General features: G+C 43.7%; 2 protein-coding genes across 2 annotated transcripts in view; both read right to left on the bottom strand.

Annotated features, from left to right (window-relative positions):
- Positions 1–767: 767 nt before the first annotated feature.
- On the bottom strand, positions 768–18,279 carry LOC141011680 (uncharacterized). The gene is made up of 6 exons (XM_073484923.1): positions 18,121–18,279; positions 17,860–17,988; positions 14,908–16,753; positions 12,637–13,084; positions 11,471–12,232; positions 768–5,600 (listed from the first exon to the last, which is right to left on the bottom strand). Exons 1-6 carry the CDS (start codon positions 18,277–18,279, stop codon positions 3,272–3,274), a joined length of 5,673 nt encoding a protein of 1,890 aa, XP_073341024.1. The 3' UTR covers positions 768–3,271.
- Positions 18,280–20,210: 1,931 nt separating this feature from the next.
- plekhg2 (pleckstrin homology domain containing, family G (with RhoGef domain) member 2) overlaps positions 20,211–25,467 on the bottom strand; it is a 34,295-nt gene continuing 29,038 nt past the window's right edge. The window contains exons 12-15 of the mRNA XM_073484911.1: positions 22,236–22,269; positions 22,063–22,155; positions 20,692–20,793; positions 20,211–20,371 (exon numbers count right to left, since the gene is read on the bottom strand). Coding sequence (XP_073341012.1) covers positions 20,211–20,371; positions 20,692–20,793; positions 22,063–22,155; positions 22,236–22,269 — 390 coding nt within the window. The remainder of the gene's footprint in view (positions 20,372–20,691; positions 20,794–22,062; positions 22,156–22,235; positions 22,270–25,467) is intronic.

Below are 25,467 nucleotides of genomic sequence, written 5' to 3'. Positions count from 1 at the left end.
CAGCTGCTGTCGCTGACTCGACAGCGGTGAGTTTTTATGGTTTTACGCGACTAAACTGAGCCGGTGAACCAGGTGAGCTTTACACCTGTCGACAGCTGCTACTACTGCTATGTAGTACTTTGTGTTGGTGCTACACCGCTGCTCGCTGCCATCATCATCCTGTGCATCTAAAATCAAATGAATTTATAAAGCAGCCTCATCTGTTAGCGTGTCTGCTGCGTGTAAATCACTGACTCAAGGTTCTCATCAGACTTTAGAAATAAAGACGAGCGGTTACCTTTGTGTGAGGACAGCTGCAGAGTGGACGCAGGCCGGCAGAATGAATAACAGCAGGTGGAGACTGGAGGTCAGAGTCCACTGTCAGCTGTAAACCAAAACTGAAAGCAAGCCACGCTTATCAGTTAGAATAAACACCTGCTGAACACAACCTCACTGATAAGGTTACAGTGCACTGCAGGTCACTCTGCTGCAGGAGGCGACAGCACAGTCTGACACGTGTCTGACACTACATTCCTCTCTAACGCTGCTCATTGTCTGCCAGGAGTTATTGACTCTCTTGACTTTGCCGGAGGCAGAAAAGGAACCAATGTTTGTGACTCACAGGTTCAGTATGCAAATGTGTGACTGCGGTGATTCCTTGTGGTCTGTAGATAAACCTGGTGGGCGTGGTGTGAGTCACGGGTGGAGAGAAAACAAATGATAACAGGTAAACAAACGAATTAGAAAAACCCTCAGAGAACAAATGAAAAAGCATGAGTCACTGCACGTTGATTTTGCACCACATACCTTTATTTTCCAAACATCTCACTGACTCTATGAAGGTTACTGGATGAAGATTTACTTAATATTTCCCTTTTCACCACCTCCCCAACACAATAAGCTCTCTCCGGTTTGTCACCAGCGTCCTGCAGATACCACATGTAACAGAAACCAACATCACTTGACTTCCAGATGTTTACTGACACTTTACAGCCTCGTATAGATTTATTGTTTGAGGGGAGACACGACATGGAAATAGGTTTTATCACCATGACACTTCCCAGGCTGTTTACTCACAGTACGTCTCATGTTGTTGAGACCAGAGTCAAACATTTTCACTGAAGGAATTTATCACTCTAGTCAAGAGCCATAAAAAGTCCATTTTCTCCATAGACGGTTCAATAATATAAATCAGTCTGTGAATGATAAATGAACAAATCTTAAAAACTGGAACGTTTCCTGCTCAGAGTCTGAGAAACAACTCGTTTTAAAGATAAGATTCAGACATCTTTACACCAAAATGGTCAATTTAACTTGTTACTCACATCGAGACTATTTTGTTTTGTATTACAAGTTTTCAGAATGTTTATGTTTACATATGCAAATTGGGCATTATCAAATTAAAAAATGCACTAATTTGCATATGAATCTGAACATCGGATGAAGCCAGGTTCAACTTTCTTGTTCCATGTTGACATATTTGGGTCAAAGGTTTTGACTGAGGGAATGTATCACTCCATAAATGAGATAATACGGTCAACAGCCATAAAAAGTCCATTTTCTCCGTGTTTGTTGTAATATATGTTCTATAAATCAGTCTGTGAAAGACAAATGAACAAATCTTTCTGCAGAAACCTTAAAAACTGGAAAGTTTTTTTTGCTCAGAGTCTGAGAAACAACTCATCGCGTAAAGATTCAGACATTTGTAACAGCTATCAACATGAAACTTCCCTGGCGTGTTACTCACATGGAGACAATTATATTTTGTATTACAAGTTTTCAGAATGTTTATGTTTACATATGCAAAATGAGCATTATCAAATTTAAATGCACAGGATCTGCTGTGTAGAGGGATAACGGCGTCTGCTGTTCTTTTTTTTGACTGATAAAAGTATGAAAAAGTGTCAGCGATCGCAGGTTTTTGGCATTTAGTTACTATTCAATGATGGAAGACTTCGTTTTGGACTAAATATGTGACTGAAGTGGACATTTGGTGACAGGAGACCGTTTTTGTTGCACTTTTTATGTAGCGTCCATGTAAACGATTAAGTTGGAACCTGTAACGTAAGGACAGCTACTGTAAACTGATCTGCTTCTTTAGAGAAATCTGTGACACCGAAAAATAAAAGCCTCATGCATCAGAGAGTGTCGTCCAATACGACCTGTCGTCCTGTCAGGGTTTTCTGGAGGACGCTGACAACAGGAGAGAGTTGAACCAGCTGAAGTACAACAAACACTGGAAACACACACAGATATTATCTTGGTCTGAAGTTAAAGGACAACCTCCCAGACACGTCATATCACACACACACACACACACACACACACACATATAAACACACACAAGAGCTGAGGACACTGTGCAAAATACCGACATTACTTTAAGGATAATAAGTGCCAAAGAGAATAAGACTAACTTCATAAATAAACAATAAAATTTAAAAAACGAATAATAAAAATGGTTAAAAATGAAGATTATTAATAACCACAGTTATCACCGACCTTAAACACTGACCTCAGACAGCCAGACATCCATGTTTGATCAACAGAATATTAAGAAAAACAGAGAAACAACAAAAATAATAACAACAACAATAATAATAATAATAATAATAATACATTATTAACTGGGATTGCATACAGCACTGGTTGGATGCTGGACCTTCAACGTGTTCGGTGTTTGCAGGATTAAAAGTGGACGTACTGCAGCTCATGAAATGCTAAAAAGTTACCGATCTAACAGGATTTTTACAAAAGTGTCTCACATGAAAATGTTCCTCCACAGAAAGAGTCCAGAGAGGAACGACTTCCGATCGCATCCATCGCATCCGGCTGTGGACATTCAGGGTTTCATCCAGCGAGATCACAGCAAAGTGACTCATTTCCATTTATACCATATTTCTTTTTACTTTTTTTTTTTTTTTACAATATTAGGACTTTTCCATCTGCATCCATTCAAAGTCATTAGCCCAGGTTGAAAAGTCTGAGGCACGCGCAGGTCGAATGTTCAGTCTTGAAAGGTGTCGTTTCTCGGGCACGAGGCTTTTCCAGGAGCCACCAAGACTGAATTTGTAGTCTGATCCCAAACACATCGCATCACACCGATGGGCGTGTCTTCAAATCAGAATCAGCGACATTCATTATGTCCCTCAGATTTGTTTCCCAAGTTGAAGATTTGAGAAATATCATTTTCATCACGGCGGTCTCATCGTGTTCACGAGCCGCTCGAACCGAGTCTTTTCTAATGCCTTTTATCTTTCTGTCATCTTCTCTCTTCCTTTCACAGCCAGTTCTAAGAAGGAAGAGGGGAAGGAAGGTGCGAGAGTCCGTTGATGCTCACTCTCCTCGTCACCTGCCCCGGTCCTGGTCCTCCAGCGCCAGCTCCAACTCCACCCTGCAGGGTTTGGGTCAGGCTGACTTGGGCAGTGCTGAAGGAAGTTATTCGGCCACTTCCGGCGATCTTGAGGTTGACCGTGGTGGCGTAACTGGTCTTCTGGTTCCCCTGTTTGGTTGGAGATGCGTGGCCAAAGGGTAGTGGTGACGAGCTCGAGGGCGAGGGGGAAGGGACTGAGGGCATTGGTGGTGTCATGGTGGCAATTTGGACCTGAGACTGTGGTTGAACTTGGGATTGGTAGTTGTGGTGCTGGTAGGGGACTGGTGGAGGGGAGGTCATGCCTGAGGAGGAGAGAAGCACGCATGAGGTGGAGTGGTTTTGATCACGGGAGGGTCGGGCAACGTAGGCACAGATCAGCTGGCTACGACAGTTTCCCTCTTCTAGCTCCGGGTCTCCCCAGTCTGTCTGGGTGTCTGATGGAGTAGGAGAGGAGGCGATGATGGTGGAAGAAGCACTTGCATCGAGGCTATCAGTTCCGTTATATTTGTTTGAAAGCTCTCGCACATCCGGCCAGGGCACGCTGGTGAAATGCTGCCCGCCGAGGGTGCCCTTCCCTGGTGTGAGCCTGCTCGGAGAGAGTGGGGACTGAAGCCCGGCTCGAGGGCTGAGGCAGGATGGCGAGCTGCTGTATGAGGACCATCCACTCCTTGGACTGGTCGGACAGGACTCTTGCTGGTCAAATGACCCTCGGCCACTACCGCTAAAACCAAGGGACCTGCGGCTGCTTTCTGCCCAGGAGCGGCGCAGTCCACTTGGGTTGCTTCGGGCTGGGCTAGAGGGTGTTTCTGCCAGGGTGGAGGAGAAAGACCTGCGGAGGGTTTGAGACATTTGGGATGCAGAAGGCGAGGAGGCTCGGGAACTACGCAGTGAGACCGAAGATGACGTGGGGAAAGAGGCATGCTCCAGTGTTGGTGAGCCTAACGAGGAAGCAAAGGACGGAGAGGGAGAGGAGGGAGCATATCGAGGGTTTCTAGGTTGAGGCACTGCAACGTTATTGGTCCAAACATTCATCGACACGCCGATCGGAGGCGGGGAAAGGATCCGAGGGCTCGGACATAAGGAGGACTGCCCTAATGCCGAACTTGCTGAAGAGGCCCTGGGTAGCTCCAAAGTGAGTCCAAGTGGGTTATGGGAACTTGTGCCTCCGACCCGTGTGCTCCGGGGGTGGGGGGGTTTGTTCGCCATGGGGGAGGAGTAGTTATGTTGAGGAGGTGGGGAGCAGAGTCGAGTAAATGAGGCCGGGGTCGGAGAGGGGGACGGGGACTGAACTCGTGAGCTGGGTTCGGATGCGGAAAAAGGCCGAGCCACACGGTTGTGGGAGCCCGACCAGAGAGGATCATGGGTTTGTTGCATCACTGTGGCGTTAGTGCTACCATTAGCGAGCGGCGCCTTTTGTGGACTCACTGACCAACCGCCATTACTGACGCCACGGTTAATGCTACAGCTCATGGCAGCTAAGGTACTGTTGTTGTTATTGTTGTTTGCATTATGTGAAGAGCCAGTTTTGGAGTGAAGGAATGAGGGCCGAGGTGACGGGGAGGAGGAGCGAGGATGATGACTCACAGTTGGGGAGGGAGAGCGTTGGGTGAGAGAGGGAGGGGGGGACTGCATGAGAGACGGGGAAGGGCAAGAGGACCAGAGAGAGGTCGGCGGACATCTTGGACGTTGGTAGCCGTCTTTAGAGCACCCCAGCTGGGCATGTGCAGGCGTGCTGGAGCCCTGCTGACCGGGAGGGAGTTTAGGTGAAGGAGAGCGCTGTCGGAGGTCAGAGGAGGGGCTCTGGCTTGTGGGTGGGGCTTGTTGCAAGGCAGTGTTCTTTCTCGCGATGCTCTGACTGATGGACTGGCTGATACAGGAGGCTGCTAACGATCTGGAGAACGCAGAGGAAGAAGCGGTGGGGGAGGAGCATGGGGGAGAGCGGAGAGAGGAAGATGGCGTTGGAGAGAAACAGGGAGGAGCCCTGGAGGCAGAGTTCAGGGAGGTGTCTTCAGCAGATACAGGGGTGGGAGAGGATGCTGGAACTATCCTGAACGGTGAGGAGGGAGGGGGAACTCTAACAGGGGAAGGGTTGCGCTGTCTTAGGTTTGGTCTGAAGGCTGAGGGGGCCGTGGCCAGGTCAGCGTCCCGACCAGGGGTGACGATAGCTGGGTAAGGTCTGGAAGATGGGTGGCTGCCTGAAGGGAGGCCCGTGGGGGATCGTGGACTCTGCTGGTCCGGTTCCCTGGAACTGACAGAGAGGCACAGATTACAAAAGAGAACAGGAGACATTTTTAAAATAGTTTATTAGATTGTTTTGTTTAGACTAAAGATAAACATTTAAACTTGCGATAAAATTTAAGTTAACACTTTACATTAAGGATCTTGTACTAAGTGTTAGTTAATAGGTTATAAGGACCTATAAGGACTGGGAATTGAATCCAGGCTGCTACAGTTAAGACTTGAATCATGGGGTGTACTATCTACCAGGCGAGCTACCATCCATTTTAAATAATTGCACTCATGGATGTGGGCAGTAGGGGTGCTGAGAGGCTGCAGCACCCCTTAAAATGAGACACTACAATAACCATCAATTTATAAAAATAAAAAAAGCGTGATGCAGATTTGCAACAGAGGAAGAGAGAGAGGGAGACGGGCAAAAAGAGGGAGCTGAGAATATGGAAATAAGTGTCTACATGTACATCACTGGGGTGAACAGACACGATGGTTTTTATGCAAAGACAGAAAGAAGTTCATGGAGAACATTTGCCGAATTTACAAGAAGGAACAAATAATGAAGAATCTGTCAGAGACAGAGTTTCACAAAGTTTATAAAGTTTCTCATAACTCAACTACTCACTAAATTGAGAGTTTTTTAAAGGGAGTCTGGTGACTTTCTCTCCCTCTTTACCTCCTTGCAGTTGTTGACTGTAGTTGATGTGGCTGCTTTGACCAACAACATGCTGGTGTTCAGGTTTGCCGTCCGCTGTATCGCAAAATGTTTTTATTGTTGTGAATTGTTGTTATTAACTATTAGATAGACATTAACCTGGCCATTCAAATTAATACAAAAAACATGGATGTCACGCACCGTTTACTATGACTTCATTATATAGACTAACCCCTCAGCACACCCAACTGTGACTGACTGATCAAAGATTTTATCATTATCAACAAAAAGAAAAGATAGAAATGTTCATATCATCCTGTGTTGAGACTTTATTTTTCTGAAAAACTTTCAAACATCCCTCTAAAACCTGCTGGTCGTCACTCTGCCTGCAACTTTAGATCAAGTGATGTCTGACTGGAAACAGATCAAGAACAACATCTGTCCAAAAAACGTCTTCAAAATTAAACACTTTTAAAATTATTATTGTATTAAAGACAGACATTACTCTGTCCATTGATCAAATACTGATGTTGAAGTTGAGCACTTAAATACTTATGCACATCCCCGATTTAGTCTCTTTGAGTGATGGGATGTAATTTTGGTTGCAGCTGCACCCAAAAAAGCTTTTTTGCGATGTAAGGAAAAGCTTTCAGTTCGATCGTGTTGCATTTAATCTCATTTTATGTCTGACTCATGGCTGACTCCTGAACATCTTACCAAATATCATTTTAGTGATACATCTAAAGTTTCAGCCTCAGTTTGGACCCCAGAGTGGATGAATAAGAAACAATCAGGGAATGTTGCCAGAAAACCAGAGTTTTGGGATTTTGGTTTCCAGCACGAGAATGATTGATGTGCAAGAGGAGAAGAAGAAGATACGATCTTGTGTCGAGCCAGGACGAAGCTGAGAATTCAGTGGGAGTTTGATCGGGAAAAGAGAGATAAGGATCTGCGTATCAGTTATTTCTGATGGTGCCCGGATGAGTGAGGCCCAGGTGGTTCACATGAACTTTCTCCTCCTACAAAAGGTACATTTCCACCATGACAGAGGATTCACGATGTTGAGCAACGGGGAAAGAAGAGAGTGAGCTGGAACAATGAACTCCAGGGCTGGTTGTCGTCTTTTAAAAGAGACAGACTGATGAGGTAATATACAGTCCTGCTCACCATTATTGGCACCCCTTCATTTTTTGCATAACCTCTACAGTATCGTCAGAAATAAATGGAAATGTACCAAATTTATATCATCAGGATCTTTTAATTGGAGGTCCAAAGTAATTTAACAAAGAAAATTGTTTTTTCAACTTACATATTGTAATTTCAAAGAAGAAACAGAAAAAACAGCATGTGCAGCAATAATGGCACCCCTCTTTAATATCTGGTTGCACACCCTTTGGCAGTGATGACAGCCTCCAAATGTTTCTTATACGCTTCTATAAGCTTCTTGCACTTCTCAGCTGGTATTTTCTCCCACTCTGTCTTTGCAAATTGTTCAAGCTCTTGAACGTTTGCAGGTTTCTTTTCCCCAATGGCAGATTTCAGCTCATACCAAAGATTTTTGATCGGATTGAGATCAGGACTCATGGCCGGCCATTTTTAAAACAGTCCATTTTTTCCTTTTCAACCATTCCTGCGTGCTTTTGGATGTGTGCTTTGGGTCTTTGCCTTGCTGGAGGACCCATGATCTTCGACTCAAACCAAGTTTTCTTACACTGGGTAGGACATTTCGCTCTAAAATCTCTTGATAATTCTCTGATTTCGTGATTCCTGTGATACGGTCAAGGCCTCCAGTACCAGATGCAGCAAAGCAGCCCCACAGCATTATGGATCCTCCACCATGCTTAACTGTTGGTAGGGTGTTCTTTTCCTTGTAGGCTTCATTGCGTCGTCTATAAAAAAACTGTTGGTGTGCATTGCCAAAAAGCTCTATTTTTGTTTCATCTGTCCACAGAACATTTTCCCAGAAGGATTGTGGTTTGTCCAGGTACTCTTTGGCAAAGATTAGTTGTTCCTGTTTATGTCTTTTCCTCAGCAGTGATGTCTTCCTTGGCCTTCGCCCATGAAGCCCTGTTTGGTTTAGTGTGCGGCGTATGGTACTTGTTGAAACCATGACTCCAGACTGTTCCAGGTTGGCCTTCAGGTCTTTGGATGTTTGACGTGGTGTTTTTTCCACCATTCGCACCAACTTTCGAAGACTTCTCTCATCAATTTTTCTCTTCCCCCCACGCCCAGGGAGGTTCTTGACAGTTCCATGCTTGGCAAACTTCTTAATAACATTACGCACTGTTGAAACAGGGACACCAAGGTCTTTGGAGATGGCCTTATACCCTTTGGAGGTCTTGTGTTTGCCAATTATCGCACTTCTGATGTCCTCAGACAGCTCCTTTGTCTTCACCATTGTGACAAAGGAACAGGGGATAACAGATGGCTTTTTAAAACAGGGAAGTCATCATTCATTGGCTAATTCATGTCACATGGGCACAGACAATTTATCACAGGTGATTCTCATTTGTGATTTACCACAGGTGAGTCACAATGTGTTTCCATACTGATTTACAGCAAAGGGTGCCAATACCAGTGACACAGCAAGCTTTAAGTTTTTCTATTTTTTCCTCCCATTGTTAATTGTTTTATATTGTTGTTTATCATTTGCTCTTTTGTATCAAACACGAGTTCTCTATAGAAAAAAAATGTTTCACTTGATTCATTTTTTTCAGAAGATATTCCACATTATGTACTTAAACTTCATGGGTGCCAATAATGGTGAGCAGGACTGTATGTCTATCATCTCCACTGTTGTTGCTCTTCGCCGGGTTCATGACACGAGTATCATTGACAGAGTTTCCCTTTTTCTCTCCGCTACACCCACATGAGCTCAGAGAGATTATGGCTCCCACTGGGTAAAAGTTAGTGAGCCGTAGTTTATGCTGAGTTTTATTGACTGTTGTAAATTTATTATTATTTCTTCATAACCTTAAACGACTTCTTACTTGCTGACTTTGCAACAACTGAAGCAGCTGGAGACTTGATTTAAAACGATAATGGCTGCTAATTTGTAAGAGCCTTCGTTGAGCTTTTTGGCCTCTGTTAGTAAAAATCTGTTAAAGGGAAGGGAGGCAGTTCTGGAGAGACTGTTCAGTGTCATTCCCAGGTGTCAAACTCAGACACGTCAGGGTGATTCTGACCCAGAGCATCAGTTTTTGACGACCTGGGAATGAGACTCATCAATCCACCATCTTTCTCCAGAATTGCTGGAGACACAATTTTAGTTGTGTTTTGGACTTCAGTTAGAGACGTCTAAAGAACTTCCTGTGGTTGAAAGTTTGCGTTTTGGGAGGATTTGAACCAGCGCCGCCCCTCCCTACACGCAGAACACGCGCTGTGCGTAGGGCCCCACGATCCATGGGGGGCCCCATTTTGCGCAAGGGGACACATTCTCTGCAAATGCGCAAAGGATGCGCATCGCTGCCGTGAGGCGCGCGTAGAGCACCAAGTCAGCCCGAGGCAGGAGAGAAAAAAAAACAACGAGTAATCTGACACCGCACACGTTGGCGCAATGATTGACAGCACGCAGCATCTGACCAATCAGCGGTCAGATGCGCCGACAGGCAGTTGGATGCAGGTGGAGAGATGGCCTCCAAACGGCAATATGAATCGGGAGAAAGCAAAAGAAAGACAAAGTCAAAACAAGAGGAGGAACACCCCAGCTGCTAGCCTGCTAATCATGAGACAGAAGAGAGGATAATTCTGGACTGGAGATTAAATTTTCCAGCGGCCCTGATTATCATTTATTGAATGTCTTGTTAACTGCATATACATTCACCTCTGTTGAAAAAGGAGTGGTTAATTGACCAGTTGGTGGTCGTATGTTGGCTCAGGTTTATAGCCTATCAGTCTATGCTATCAATAGAAGTTTTGGGCTATTTTTATGGAGGTAAAATGTCGCCATCTCTTGGTGAATTTAAGATAATCCTTTATTTGACCCACAATGGAGAAATTTAAAGCGTTGCAGCAGCAAACAGCAGTATAGGAATATAGAACCTAAGTACAAAATGTAAAAATAAGTATATAAAAATATTTAAATATAGAGGTATCAAATAGCGGCAATAGCTCAGTCCGTAGGGACTTGGCTTGGGGGCTCAGACGTGGCCGGTTCAAGTCCCGCTCGGACAAAAAAAAAAAAAAAAGTATGATGTGAACTAGTAATGGAGAATACTAGTTCACATCCTGGGCATTGCCGAGGTACCCTTGAGCAAGGCACCGACCCCTAACAATGCTCATTGGGCGCCGCCTTGTGGGATTAAAATAGTATAATAAAATCAAATCATAATGAATATAATTATTATTTGCATTAATTTTAATCTTTGTGAGGCTAGTGTTTACATTAATTTCATTGTGTAATTTACCATTAAGACCAAAACAAATCTTAATAGTCTGCTTGTATGATGGATTTCTTGTCATAACAGGGTCAATGCTTAAGTTTGTTACTAAGGGTGACACGGAGCCAGCGCCCAGTACGTCACAAGGGCCATCAAGCACCATGTCTACTGAAGCAGCCTGCATCTGTAAAAGGCTTGTTCCATTGTTGAAAGAGGCTGTTCATTTGATTTGTTCCTACTAATAAAGGTTGTAAACCTAAATGGCCTTTCATGATACAGTCATTTTGTAATGGGGGGGGGGGCTCAAAATAAAATTCTGCTTAGGGCCCCAATTTGGCCAGGGGCGGCCCTGATTTGAACCCTGAACCCAAACCTCATGAGCCTGCATGAGCCACGCACTTTACCTGGAGAGCTACTCATTAGCTTCATCTCCTTCGTCAGTACAAACCTGATCCTAAACCCTGACCTCAGCATGACCCTAAAACCTCACCTGTTTCTCATTTATAGCGCCAGACAAAGCAAAAGTAAGACTGAGTGATCCAAATGAAGTGTGGCCCAGTTCTGTGCCCATTCTCTCCAGAGCAGACATGCTTTAATTCACATTTTTTCCCCTTTTATGTCTTTGTGAAAAGCAAAATGTTAAATATAGAAAGTTACGATCATTTCTTCAGACTGTGATTTGATTGGTTTTGTGATAAAAGTAAGCAAAAGATTAAACAGGTCGAGTTTCATTTCCTATCACCTCGTCACAATAAAAGCCCCTCGTTATTTAGTCATTTTAAAGCTTTTATTGTGAAGCAGCATCAAAGGAAACATTGTTCAGCTCTCAGTCTTAACGTGTCTCAGACTCACCTGTGTTCATACGGAGAGGTGTGACAGTCGTCCCTGGTGTTAGACGGAGCCCGTTTCCCCGTCGCGGTGGGCAGGTCCGGAGGCCTCTGGCTGGTGAATGTTGGCAGGACGTCGACAGACTGCACCGACGGAGGGCGTGTTTGGGTCAGATTTGGTTCGGCCCATGACCTTTGACCTGGTGCTCTTGCTTTGTGATCTTCTGGGGTTTCTGTTACTACCTGTGAGGGGTCAAAGGTCAGTCCTCCTGGGGTTCTGTAATGAGCCGGCTCCTCTGTGAACATCACAGCTGATCCTTGTAGAATCATCCTGGTTTGTGACGACGACTCCTTCAACTCGTTTTTCGTCTCGTTTGATTTCGTCAGCTCATCTTTCTCTCTCTGGGTTTTGGCACCTTCCTCCACCTGGTGGAGTATTCCCGTGTGGGCCTCGTCTCCTGCCAGCTGTGGGTGAGACACCGTGGATCTGTGGTCCTCTGCTGGATCCTGGTTCTGTGTCGATGCTACCGTTGGTACCAGCTCTCCTGGGGACGCCTCTCCATCCACGAGTCCTGAGCAAACCAAGTATTCAGGCCTCTGCACGTCCTGATTATAAGTACGTCCTGCGGAAGATTCGTCTTCTGGTTTGAGTTTATCTTGAATCTTATCTCCGTCTTTGGAGCTTTCACTCGGTGGCTCGCTGTGAGCAGAGAGGTTTGGAGAGTGTGCCGGCTGGGTCGAGTCTGCTCTGATCGGGTCGACCGGGCATCCATCAGTCAGCTCCGACCTGCAAAGAACCAGGAGGAGAATCAAACAACAACTTCCCATCATCCTGTCACACTGGAGCCGGACCAACACAGGACTTTGGGCCTGATGCTGATAACGATATTCACAGTTGATGAAAACCTGATGGTTGACACATGTCGGCCCTTTTAATGATTTGTTGTATCTATATTCGTCCTATTTACCGTAGCAGTGACATTTCCACTGGATAAGAACCTGACGGTATGGTAACTCTCGGTGATGCAAAAGAAGTTATGGCTTCAGAAACATTTAGATTTGGATTGCTGTGTGTTGGACAGTTCTGGCCTTCATGTCACCAATTAATTCCTGATGATGTACACCTCGTCGGGCGTTATCCCTCACTTATTTTGCAGCTTTCACAGATTTCTATCAATACTTTTCACTCACCTCTCTCTTTTCTCTGCCTCCTCAGTATCTGAATAAACCTCCCCGTTTTGATTCGAGGCTTCATCTCTCCCTGTGGAGGAGGTAGAGCAGTAGTCCCTGATCTTGCTGGTCGAAGTCGAGCTGGAGCTGGAGCTCTGATCTCGAAGTTGTGCTCCGAGGCGATGCCCGGATGCTTCAGCAGCATCAGAGGAGATGTAGCCGGGGTTGTAGCTGTTAGCCAGGACCGTGGATGGATTTCCCCCAGGTGTGGTGGAGGTCTGGGAGTTATCACCTGAGCTACAGTCCACAATGGAGTCTCTTTCTTTGGTCAAGGCAGAGATGAAGTCTCTGGGCCTGGAGAGGGTGAATCCATTCGTCTGGTGTTGACAGGCCGGCGTCAGCTGCTCTTTGACCAACACATGACCAAACAGCAGAGGGTCACAGGGGCCCATCACTTCCTCCTGGAAGTCTAGAGGAGGAAGAAAATAGAAAGAAATAGTTCAGAAATAAATAATAATTATCAGCGATGTAGCAGGATGGCTCTACAAACCTGTTTATGCCTCTTTACATACAAAAATAGATCCGTCCATCTCAAAGGATGTAACCGTAACTGCACACATACTTCCATGCTACCTTTCTGTTAGCATGGATTTTAAGAAATACATCCACTAGCGGGCAGCTCAGAGTCGAGACAAACCAGAGTTGGGCCAATTTAAAAGTACCGAATTTCACCACATGTTGCACTAATGAGTGTAGCAGCACTACAGTCCATCAGGTCAACTGTGACACGTCATGTTTTATTACAACAACAATTCAACTGAAGTTTCCTTCTTCTACCGTTTAACATTAAAATGGTAAATAAAATAAGACTTCAGCTGAGTGAAACTGGAGAATAGATTTCAAGTGGTCACGTATGTGAATGTTGCAAGTCAATGAGTTTTCCACAACTAGTTCCTGATAATGTTTCACAAAAAATAGTTTTTTTATCCACTGAAATGCTAAAGGGCTTTTAATTTGAAAAGGATACAGGAAGTTTGTATGAAGAGTATAATGCAGGAACTTTAAAAGGGCAAACAGGAGCTGCGGATCAAAGCGAGGTTTCATACTGCAGACTACAAGAACACCAGCTGTGTTGCTGAGCTAATCGGCTATCCCCGGACTCCTGCTAACTAGCTACATGCTGCTAGTTCTCTCCACCTGACAAAAAATAAAATCAAACCCGGTTGAAACTCGCGCAGCAGACCGGATCAACAAAAACGGGAAAGCTACCCAACCCTACAATAAACATGGTGACGGTGGAGGAGGTTGTGATCATGAACCCGCCGACCTCTTCACCCCAACGGAAGTTTATTTGATTCGTCTTATTTTCGGGGAAAGTTTGTCTAAAACAATGCTCTTATTTTTTGTATGGATTCAACAAACAAGAGATTTAACACTTTTGTCACGCTGGAGCAGGGAAGGTCGACCCAAACGCATGAGGAGAAGAGCTACAGATTCAAGACCCCCTGGTGAGGAGCACAAGAAACCAGGAGGGGCAAGAGAAAACTGGAAAAAAGGGCAAGGACACCACAAAAGCACAGTCCTCTGTTCAGACCTACAGCATGTTTAGAAACGTGGATTCAGACCCTCTAACTGCCTCTTTTGGTCGAATTGAGGGTTTAAGGACGGAGGATGTTGTTCGCTGTACTGACTGTAAAGCCCACTGAGGCAATGTGGTTGTTATTTTCGGCTACATAAAAAAAGTGGATTGTCTGGCACCACTGAGATTCATGCTGCTTAACTGGAAGCAGGCGACCCCCCCTCAGGCAAACTGGCTGAGAGAAGTAAAGACGCATTTAGATCTGAAGACCATTAAATTCTCATTAAAGGGGAGGAGGGTGATGTTTACCGTAAAGGCTGACGGTTGTATGGATCTCCTTATCTAATCCTCAGGAACAATGACATCACCTTGTTGAAGAGTTGGAACAAACCGCTCGAATGTTTTCAGCCTTGATATTTGTTTTGTGAGAATTCTCTTCACTAACATCACCGCTGAGAGAAATTGACGATAATAGTCATTTTGGATGTACCATGAAAGTTCTGCGTTCACTCGAACTATTGGCTACACTGACCCCAACGATTTATGGTGCTACTGCTCCGTTTCAGAAAACGGACAAATCTGACAAAGTGTGACAGAGGGATTGAAATCTGAGCACAGATGAACCTCAGTACGAGTGGAAATGTTGAGCGGCTGGTCTGACGGACCAGAGACAGACGATCGTGAGGCCCAGATGAACTTTATAAAGAACCTACCATCTGTCAGGCTCTCTGCTCTCCTGATCGTCGTCTCCTCGTGGATCGTTTGATCCTCCTGGCTCATGGTTTGGCTGTAAATCTTGGTTTGAGCCAACATCTGGCTTTTTGTTTGGATCTTCGATTGCTGCCTCGTTTGTGTCAACGTTTGGCTCTGAACTTTGGCCTCTGAGTGAGTCTGAGTTCTATATTTGGTCTGATCCGATTGACTGATGGTTTCCTTTTGGTTCTGTGTAGCTGAGGTCTGTATTTGAGTCAGACTTTTAGTTTGAGTCTGAGCTGAGTGTCCCGACAGTCTACCTGAGCCCCATGATGGGTTCCGAACAGCGCCGGCCCGTTTCTGATGCAGTGGGACCTTCATGGTGCTGGCTTTGGTGCTGTACATCTGGGCCAGCGTTTGGACTTTACTCAGAATCCGCTCTGAGTTCTCCATCAGCAGAGGGTCCTGCACTGGACCGGCCTCAAATAACACAATACCAGCTACGTCCGATCCCATGCTCTCAAACAAGGCCCGGTTCGCTGTGACGATCCTGGAGTGGTGGGACCATCGACCCACTTTGATCTGACTGGGAAGACTCTCAATGTTCCTGCTGGTCTTAGCCAGGTCTCTGTGTTTGGTTCTAGCCCAAGAGGACTGAGTTTGGGTTTCTGTTTTTTGTTCTGAAGGTGGCTGAGGTTTAGGGGGTTCTTTGCAGCTTCCATTCAGTTCTGCTGGACCAGCTTGGTTTGGCTCATGCCCATTCATTACAGTTTGGTTTCTGGTGCTGGTTCTGGTTGTTTCATCTGTGCACTTCAGCCCAGCAGCCACAACACTTGTTTCCTCCTTCTGGTTTTCCTCCAGTTGTCCTTCGCAGACCTTCCCATCGTCGTCCTGTATCTCAGCCTCTTCTCCAACAGGGTTTGGGTTCGGCTGCAGAATCAGATCCTCCTGGTTTGGGGTCTTCTTATCCTGCGTGACGTCAGAGATCGGTGACGTGATGGCATCAGCATCCAGAGAGCTGATTGGTTTATCTGCCGGTCCATCTTTCTCTGCACTTGCTAAGAGTGGAGTCGGAGGAGAGACTGGACCGGCAGGTGGATCGGGCCCAGTCGCTTCACTTGTTTCATCCTTTGACTGTTCACCCTCTGGCTCCCCCTGGTGTCCCCCCACATCGAAGCGTGACACTGACTCCTTCACCAGGCCAGATGGGATTTGTGAGAAACTGTTTCTCCTTCTTGATGCCGCTTCTTCTCCCTGCTCCTCTTCCTCCCCTGCCTCGTCCTCCTCGGCCTCGGCGGCTGCCTCGTAGTAACTCCTGATCTTCTCGATGATCTTCTTGTCACGTTTGGTGAGGTGCGAGCCTCTCGTGAGCGGCTGCCGTCTGTGGGCGGCTTGAAGAAGATCTGGATTTGGAGAGGAGGTGCTGGTCTCAGCGTTCACCTCACTGCTGCTCTCTCTTCCTTCCTCTGCCGACCCGGGGGGATGAAGATCTGATGTTAGGGCAGGGATGATGCTCTCTCCTTCTTCTTCATCCCTTGTTTTCATCTCCTCTTGCTCTTCTTCAACCGCTCCTCCTTCAGCCTCTCCATCTGCCATCACTCCCTTTTCTACCTGACTTGTTGCATCTGGAGTTTCTTTGACTTCTTCTGCAGTCGTCTCGTCTTCAAATACATTTTCCTCTCCACAGTCACCGGTCAGACTTTGGAGGATGCTGCTATTCTCCATCTCTGCCCTTTCCTGCTCCTGTTGCATTGTGGGGCTTTGCTCTGGGCTGGAGGGGGAGGCGACCGGGGGCAGCGGGCAGGTGAAGTTGGTCTGGTCGGGTGGAGGTTGACTGTCTTTGGGCTGGTCGTAGGCCCGATCCTCCTGGAAGAAAACACAACAGAGTTTTGAAATGACTGTACTATGATTGCAGAAAAAGGTTGTGACACTGTGTGAAATGTGAAACAGATGCAATGTTTAACAAGTAAACAGTTTTATGGGGTGTTCCTGAGCCCATAGGAGAGAACATTGCTTCATCCTTGCGTGGGAACGACTTTGCCTTTTGAGGACAAAGGCCATTTTCATCCTCAAAAGGCTTAGTTTGATATGATAAAAAATAAAGCTCTAAGAGTTCATCAGTCCTCTGTTCAGACCTACAGCTTGTTTAGAAACGTGGATTCAGACCCTCTAACTGCCTCTTTTGGTCGAATTGAGGGTTTAAGGACGGAGGATGTTGTTCGCTGTACTGACTGTAAAGCCCACTGAGGCAATGTGGTTGTTATTTTCGGCTACATAAAAAAAGTGGATTGTCTGGCACCACTGAGATTCATGCTGCTTAACTGAAAGCAGGCGACCCCCCCTCAGGCAAACTGGCTGAGAGAAGTAAAGACGCATTTAGATCTGAAGACCATTAAATTCTCATTAAAGGGGAGGAGGGTGAATTCCACCAAACATGGCCGCCTTTAATGTATTAGTTTAAATAAAACCAGAAACTGAAATCCCCAGAATCAGCTGGCCGTCCTCTTAAATCACAGTGATTATACTGACTGATAGAAACAGAATACAGAGTGACACCGACACTCATCCACCCCTCTCGTATTTAATTTATGTACCTTGTTACTTTTCATTTTAGTATCATTTTCACCTTTTGAAGTAACATTTAGCCGTGTCCTCACAGAGTCCTTAAAGACACGTGTGAGCTCTGAGTTTCAGAGTCGTTAGGACCACTTGTGGGTCGTTGACTTAACCGGCCTTCACTCATTCCTTTGTGTGGCTCAACGACTCACAGGTGGCCCTAACGAGTCTGCGAGGACTCTCCCACACAGAGAAAACATTCGTAAATCTCTTCTTGTTTTTACTTATAGACTTAATATGTTTACTTGTGAAATGTTCCTGCTCTGTCAGCAGGTCATTGATCTTGTTTTAAATGAATTTTATTGCTTCATTTTCTTGTTTTTGCAGCCGACTCTGTCGAGCAGAGTGTATCTCACCGTTGAGTCGGCGTGGATGGCGGTGAGTCCCTCCCGGGCTCGGCTCTGGTTGATGAACTCCAGGATCTCTTCTGTGATGGACAGGGTGGGAGGAGGGCTGAGGGGGGTCAGCTCCTCTTCTTCATCTTCCTCCTCGTCCAAACAGAAAACACAACACCATCAGTGTTGAACAAGTCTTTTAAATAAATGTTTTACTTTCAGATTGAGTCCAATTTTCTCTGTAAACCAGCGTTATCTAATCCTTATTCATCAGTCAGCTACCTCCTCCTCCCGGTTAGTTCGCAGCGTCAGGCCCGGTTCGGGTCTCTCGGCCTCCACCTCGATGACGGAGGACGCGAGCGTGCTGCTGCTGCCCGCTGAGCCCAGACTGTCGGCCTGGCACAGCTCGCCCTCGCTGCCCGCCTGCTGCACAAACGACATCCAGCCACACAGTCGGCATGAGAACAGTGAATCTGACAGTCAGCTGACTCCAGTCCATTTTTTACTGTATCACTGGACTTTACCACCTCAGTGAAGCTTTGTTTCCATTTCCTTGCACAACATCTTGTTTCAGCAGAACAAACAGCACCTTAACTCAGATTATTATGTAAGTTCAGAGTATTTACAGCCTCGGCAACTGAAAACTATCGATATTTGATGCCACTTCTGATTCCACAAGGGTTTAACATTTTACATTTTTATTAAAAGATAAATATAACAAGGCTGTAACATGACATGACAACAAGGCGCGACTTTTCTTTTCTTGGCTAGCAAACATTAAATATGACACTGTTTCAGAAACATAATGTGTGCACTCGCTAGGACAGAAGAGCGAGTGAGGAAGCACAGCTACAGGAGTGTCAATGATGCAGAAAGTATTCAAATCGTTTCAAATATTCAGAATCGTTGTGTGTCAACACAGCACCACACCGGAGACTATAATGAGCTCAGCATGTTAGTTTCTACGTGCTGTTGTTAGTTAATGAAGGCATTTTTCTGAAGAAACGGATGAATCACTGATTAAAGATCAGTTTTTAATCGGAAACATTCAGAAAATAAATTAATTTCTGCTGAAAAACACAATCAGCTGTTCAGATGACATGTAAAGTTTACATTAAAGTTTTTAATCAACCACATTATGAGAAAGTTGTTAGTTAACTGCTGTTAAAGGTTCACGTCAGAACACATCGTGTGTTGTGGAATCACATGTAAATCAACTGTGACCTTTGAAGTCAGATCACTTTATCTTTAAAGCACCTGGAAGGAAACCCGAGCACCTCGTGTTTTCTTTAGTAGAAATCAAGCTGCACGAGGTCTCATGAGTGACTACACCTGAGGACACCTGATCTCACACAGTGTTGGGAGCTCGGCAGGTTCGGGCCTGGTTTGTTCTTGGAGGACACCAGGTGCTTTCTCAGTCAGTGATGACAGAACGATAACAAAGATTTGTTTTGTGATTTAAAAAAACACTCCTGATGAGTTTCCTTGTTTAATGTGATGCCTGTCACCACGGCTGAACGCACGGCTCGCACACTGTATGCCACTGGAGATGAGAACACAACCACTTCTTCATCCTTTATTTGTGCTGGAGGAACTTATGATTCATGATGACTTATTGAAGAGTCTCTGATTGATTGAAAAAGATGTGTGTCCGGTCTGTGAGGCAATAAAAATATTTGTTTCCAGACAGACGGTGACGATAAAGTGATTCCAGTTTAATGCAATTTCAATTTTATCCGTCCGCCAATCGGAGGGTCGGCGGTTCGATTCCTGAACCCTGCAAGTCTACGTGTCCAAGTGCCCTCGGGCGAGATACTGAAGCCCAGTCTGAATGAATGCTGACTTGTGTTGTGAAGCTTTGAGCAGCTGCTAAATAAACACAGTTCATTTGACTTCATATGTTTGTCTCACCTTCAAAGCTGCAGGATTCACCGGGCGGAGGAGGGAGCAGAGAGGACGAAGAGCGTGACACATGAGGAGATGGATGAGAGCAGAGAGACAGCTGTAATCAGGATGATACTGATATCTGACAGGCACTTAATAACAACTTGGCATCCACAATGAAAGAAAAAACGTTCTTATGAAACTGAACTGAGTCAGAACCAAAGGCTGCACACACACTTCCAGAAACATGGTTAATAAATCACCACGTCAGCCTTTACGAGTCAGACTACAGTATAACTCTCTGCGATGGCACCAACAAATTACATTTAATGAGCCCACTCTTCTTCAAAGCAACCATTAAGATACATTTTTATTTCTTTGTTGCTTTTACTGCCTGAAACAAATCAAACGACTTAAATTTGACGGCGTCAATTTTTATCCGCTCGTAAATGTAAACGTAACAACGTCCAGCGAGCACTCGTGATGTTTCAGCTCTCGGCTCCTCTCCCGTCAGATTTCTGCGTTTTAACACCAGCGAACACCGACACAAACCAACATGTGGAGAGCAGCTGCTGGGAGACAATCGTGTTTGGGTTTTGTCCTTTCTCACCGTTAGGATGAAAGGCCGCCTCGATGTCTTTAGCCGGAGCTGGAAAAAAAAGAACAAACACTCAATCCGACCTGTTGGCTCAGGATCACAGATTGTGAAATGTTCCCTGAGTAACAAAATATGCAGATATTTCTAACATGAGAGGGAGAAGGTGTGGGAGAGAGTTTTTCCACATTTATTAAGAGGAAAGATGTCCACAGTCTGATGAACTTTGCATCACATCTGAACATCTGGATACGAGGAGGGATGAGAAGTCTGAAGCGTGGGTTGCGTTGACCCCGAGCAGGTGACTGAAGGCCCGTGGGTCGATGACGGACAGCTGTGACTATGAGTGCTGTAGATGAAGCGTCTCGGCGTACCTGACTGTCTCCTGGTGCGTCTGTACGGCAGGTTTCCCTCCAGCAGCAGCGGCAGACTCTTCCTGGACTTCTCAGGTGTGTACATCAGCAGCTCTGGAGGCTCTGGAGGGACAAACAGAGCGAAGAGACCCTCAGTTACAATCGCTGCCGAGTAACTGGAATGAAGCTCTGGTGACGATGCTCCTCTGCGGCTACTTCAATCTCGTCGGAGCTTTTGTTTGTACGAGATGCAGAATTTTACCTCCCGACTATTGCAACAGCCTCTTAATCAAGAACCCGTGATTCGACCTCAGGCGGTTCACAACTCAGCTGCTCGGCTTTTAACCAAAACTAAGCAGTACGATCACGTCGCGTCTGTTCTGGCATCTTTACACCAGCAGCCGGCTTGTTTTATATCTCAACTCTCATAAAAAGAAGAGGTCAGCTGAAACTTCAGTGGGGTTCTGCTACAGATGAACCAGACTATATGTGAAATACAGCTTTTGAGAAAATATGAATCGTGTAATGTGATTTGACTTTGACATTATTTTTCTCAGAAACTGTTCAGTAAAATAACTCAACGTGTTAACGTGGTGGTCGTCGGGGTCGTCCTGAACAGGATTCAACTCAAATATTCAGAAAACATCTTGCAGAAACACGGTTTGACAGCTGACTTCACAGAATCATGATTATATATGTATATGTGTGGTTAATATATATAAGGAGGAGAGCTGCTGTGATGAGAGTCTGGCACCAGTAGCGTTAGCGATGGATGATTTGACCGGGATTATAGCAGATTTTGGTTCACGTGACTCCAGTGAGACGTCTGCGAGGTGCAGTCGTACATCTGGTGTCGATGTTATTTTCTGTCCTTTTGTTCAATCAAATCAAACCGCTCTGTACGTGTCGATCTTCCCTTCTGATTGTGATCAAAAGAGAAACATTTGTTTTGTATTTTAATCCTAATTTTTGTAATTTAAAAATATCAAACAACCCCATATAAAACGTCTCTGAAATCAAAATTCATACAAGAAATGTGCACCGAATGTGGGACTGCTCACGAGCCAGATGTGTTTCACAACCGTGTTAACCTACTCGACTAAACGAAAATCCTCCAGAGATTCACTGAACCATGAGGGAGTCATTTTTTAGTTCAAAGCTCTAAAACACTTCATAAATCTTCTTCATAGATCTCATTTCATCTTTTAAAAATGTTGTAAATTTCCTCAAAGGACATTTAATGACTATTTTCAGCGGCTGGTGTGGGCTCGAGTCGGACTGAGCTACAGTGTGAGTGTTCACGGTGATGAAGCAACAACCGTGCGGCTCATTGATTGATTGAAAAACATCTCGTCAGATTTTCTGGGTAGTAAAAAGACGACTGACCCTGACCTGACTGACGTCTGCCTCTGTGATAGCCGTGGATGTCGTCCAGTCGAGACGGCTTCGACGACTTCTTCAGGTTGTCCTGGTCGAACTGAGGAGCTGTAAAAACAAACAGGAAGTGATGTCACCACATCTGCACATGCTCGAACATCATTCATCCATTGAATTCATCAACTCACACTGACAGAAGTTGTCTCCCAGGACCTGCCGCGCCTGAAAAGAAGGACACTCAGTGAAACTGAAGAGGACTCGATAACAGGCAGAAAAACACTGTATAAACTGGACTGAAAATAACGAGAAGAACCATTCAAATGAAATAAATGAAACAGAAGTTCTCGAGAGACACTAGTTTTTACACAGAAACTGAAGAAGAGGATTAAGTTTATCCATCTGAGATTTTCTGTCTGGAGACTAAAATTAAACACATCACTAACGATCCAAGAACAGCTGTAGATGCAGTAAGTGTGTCAGTGCTGTCATGTCACCATCAGAAGTGAAGTATTGTGTTATCTTGAGATAACAAAGCTTGTTTTTCTCGTCATAACACTCTAATGGAGTAAACTGTGAATCTGGAACTGATCTGAATTCAGACAGACACCCAATTATGGTCATTACACGTCAACACACAAAATCCAGAACTTTTCCCAGTTTATGACACCAATCGTCACCGAATAATTCATGTTGACATGTCTGTTCATGAGGCTTTGTAAAATCCTACAGCTGTTCTTTAAATACTTTATAACCACTGAGATACATTTCATCATTTTAATGATTCTGTTTGTTTATTCTGAACATCACAGAGACCCTGAGGCCCACTGACAACATGTCTTCATTTAACTAGTTGTTGATGAGTGTTCACAGGAAGTCATTTTTTACGAGAAGGAAGAATTTATCATTTTCAAAAATTCATATGCCCACTAGTGTCAGCTCCCTGGCAACCTGTGTAGTGTTAATGTAGCTCTGTGTAGTGTTAATGTAGTTCTGTGTAGTATTAATGTAGTTCTGTGTAGTATTAATGTAGTTCTGTGTAGTATTAATGTAGCTCTGTGTAGTGTTAATGTAGTTCTGTGTAGTATTAATGTAGTTCTGTGTAGTATTAATGTAGCTGTGTAGTGTTAATGTATTTCTGTGTAGTATTAATGTAGCTCTGTGTAGTATTAATGTAGCTCTGTGTAGTATTAATGTAGCTCTGTGTAGTATTAATGTAGCTGTGTGTAGTATTAATGTAGCTCTGTGTAGTATTAATGTAGTTCTGTGTAGTATTAATGTATTTCTGTGTAGTATTAATGTAGCTCTGTGTAGTATTAATGTAGTTCTGTGTAGTATTAATGTATTTCTGTGTAGTATTAATGTATTTCTGTGTAGTATTAATGTAGCTCTGTGTAGTATTAATGTAGTTCTGTGTAGTATTAATGTATTTCTGTGTAGTATTAATGTAGCTCTGTGTAGTATTAATGTAGTTCTGTGTAGTATTAATGTATTTCTGTGTAGTATTAATGTATTTCTGTGTAGTATTAATGTAGTTCTGTGTAGTGTTAATGTAGTTCTGTGTAGTATTAATGTAGCTCTGTGTAGTATTAATGTAGCTCTGTGTAGTATTAATGTAGTTCTGTGTAGTATTAATGTAGTTCTGTGTAGTATTAATGTAGCTCTGTGTAGTATTAATGTAGTTCTGTGTAGTATTAATGTAGCTCTGTGTAGTATTAATGTAGCTCTGTGTAGTATTAATGTAGTTCTGTGTAGTATTAATGTAGCTCTGTGTAGTATTAATGTAGTTCTGTGTAGTATTAATGTAGCTCTGTGTAGTATTAATGTAGCTCTGTGTAGTATTAATGTATTTCTGTGTAGTATTAATGTAGCTCTGTGTGGTATTAATGTAGTTCTGTGTAGTATTAATGTATTTCTGTGTAGTATTAATGTATTTCTGTGTAGTATTAATGTAGTTCTGTGTAGTGTTAATGTAGTTCTGTGTAGTATTAATGTAGTTCTGTGTAGTATTAATGTAGCTCTGTGTAGTGTTAATGTAGCTCTGTGTAGTATTAATGTAATTCTGTGTAGTATTAATGTAATTCTGTGTAGTATTAATGTAGTTCTGTGTAGTGTTAATGTAGCTCTGTGTAGTATTAATGTAGTTCTGTGTAGTATTAATGTAGCTCTGTGTAGTATTAATGTAGTTCTGTGTAGTATTAATGTAGCTCTGTGTAGTATTAATGTAGTTCTGTGTAGTATTAATGTAGCTCTGTGTAGTATTAATGTAGCTCTGTGTAGTATTAATGTATTTCTGTGTAGTATTAATGTAGCTCTGTGTAGTATTAATGTAGTTCTGTGTAGTATTAATGTATTTCTGTGTAGTATTAATGTATTTCTGTGTAGTATTAATGTAGTTCTGTGTAGTGTTAATGTAGTTCTGTGTAGTATTAATGTAGTTCTGTGTAGTATTAATGTAGCTCTGTGTAGTGTTAATGTAGCTCTGTGTAGTATTAATGTAATTCTGTGTAGTATTAATGTAATTCTGTGTAGTATTAATGTAGTTCTGTGTAGTGTTAATGTAGCTCTGTGTAGTATTAATGTAATTCTGTGTAGTATTAATGTAATTCTGTGTAGTATTAATGTAGTTCTGTGTAGTATTAATGTAGCTCTGTGTAGTATTAATGTAATTCTGTGTAGTATTAATGTAGTTTTGTGTAGTGTTAATGTAGTTCTGTGTAGTGTTAATGTAGTTCTGTGTAGTAGCTCTGTGTAGTATTAATGTAGTTCTGTGTAGTGTTAATGTAGTTCTGTGTAGTAGTTCTGTGTAGTATTAATGTAGCTCTGTGTAGTATTAATGTAGCTCTGTGTAGTATTAATGTAGCTCTGTGTAGTGTTAATGTAGCTCTGTGTAGTATTAATGTAGTTCTGTGTAGTATTAATGTAGTTCTGTGTAGTGTTAATGTAGTTCTGTGTAGTGTTAATGTAGTTCTGTGTAGTATTAATGTAGTTCTGTGTAGTGTTAATGTAGCTCTGTGTAGTATTAATGTAGTTCTGTGTAGTATTAATGTAGCTCTGTGTAGTATTAATGTAGTTCTGTGTAGTGTTAATGTAGTTCTGTGTAGTAGTTCTGTGTAGTATTAATGTAGCTCTGTGTAGTATTAATGTAGCTCTGTGTAGTATTAATGTAGCTCTGTGTAGTGTTAATGTAGCTCTGTGTAGTATTAATGTAGTTCTGTGTAGTATTAATGTAGTTCTGTGTAGTGTTAATGTAGTTCTGTGTAGTGTTAATGTAGTTCTGTGTAGTATTAATGTAGTTCTGTGTAGTGTTAATGTAGCTCTGTGTAGTATTAATGTAGTTCTGTGTAGTATTAATGTAGCTCTGTGTAGTATTAATGTAGTTCTGTGTAGTATTAATGTAGCTCTGTGTAGTATTAATGTAGT

The sequence above is a fragment of the Pagrus major genome, chromosome 2, assembly GCF_040436345.1.
Source record: "Pagrus major chromosome 2, Pma_NU_1.0".
NCBI lineage: Eukaryota > Metazoa > Chordata > Actinopteri > Spariformes > Sparidae > Pagrus > Pagrus major.
This window is presented reverse-complemented; position numbering and strand designations above follow the sequence as displayed.

Excerpts from the sequence above, each read along its gene's own strand:
- LOC141011680 (XM_073484923.1), bottom strand. The coding sequence starts at position 18,279 with ATGTCGTTTGTGCAGCAGGCGGGCAGCGAGGGCGAGCTGTGCCAGGCC. Across the intron at positions 16,754-17,859 it reads CCATCCACGCCGACTCAACG|GAGGATCGGGCCTACGACCA; the intron begins GTGAGATACACT and ends GTTTTCTTCCAG. Across the intron at positions 13,085-14,907 it reads AGCAGAGAGCCTGACAGATG|ACTTCCAGGAGGAAGTGATG; the intron begins GTAGGTTCTTTA and ends TTCCTCCTCTAG.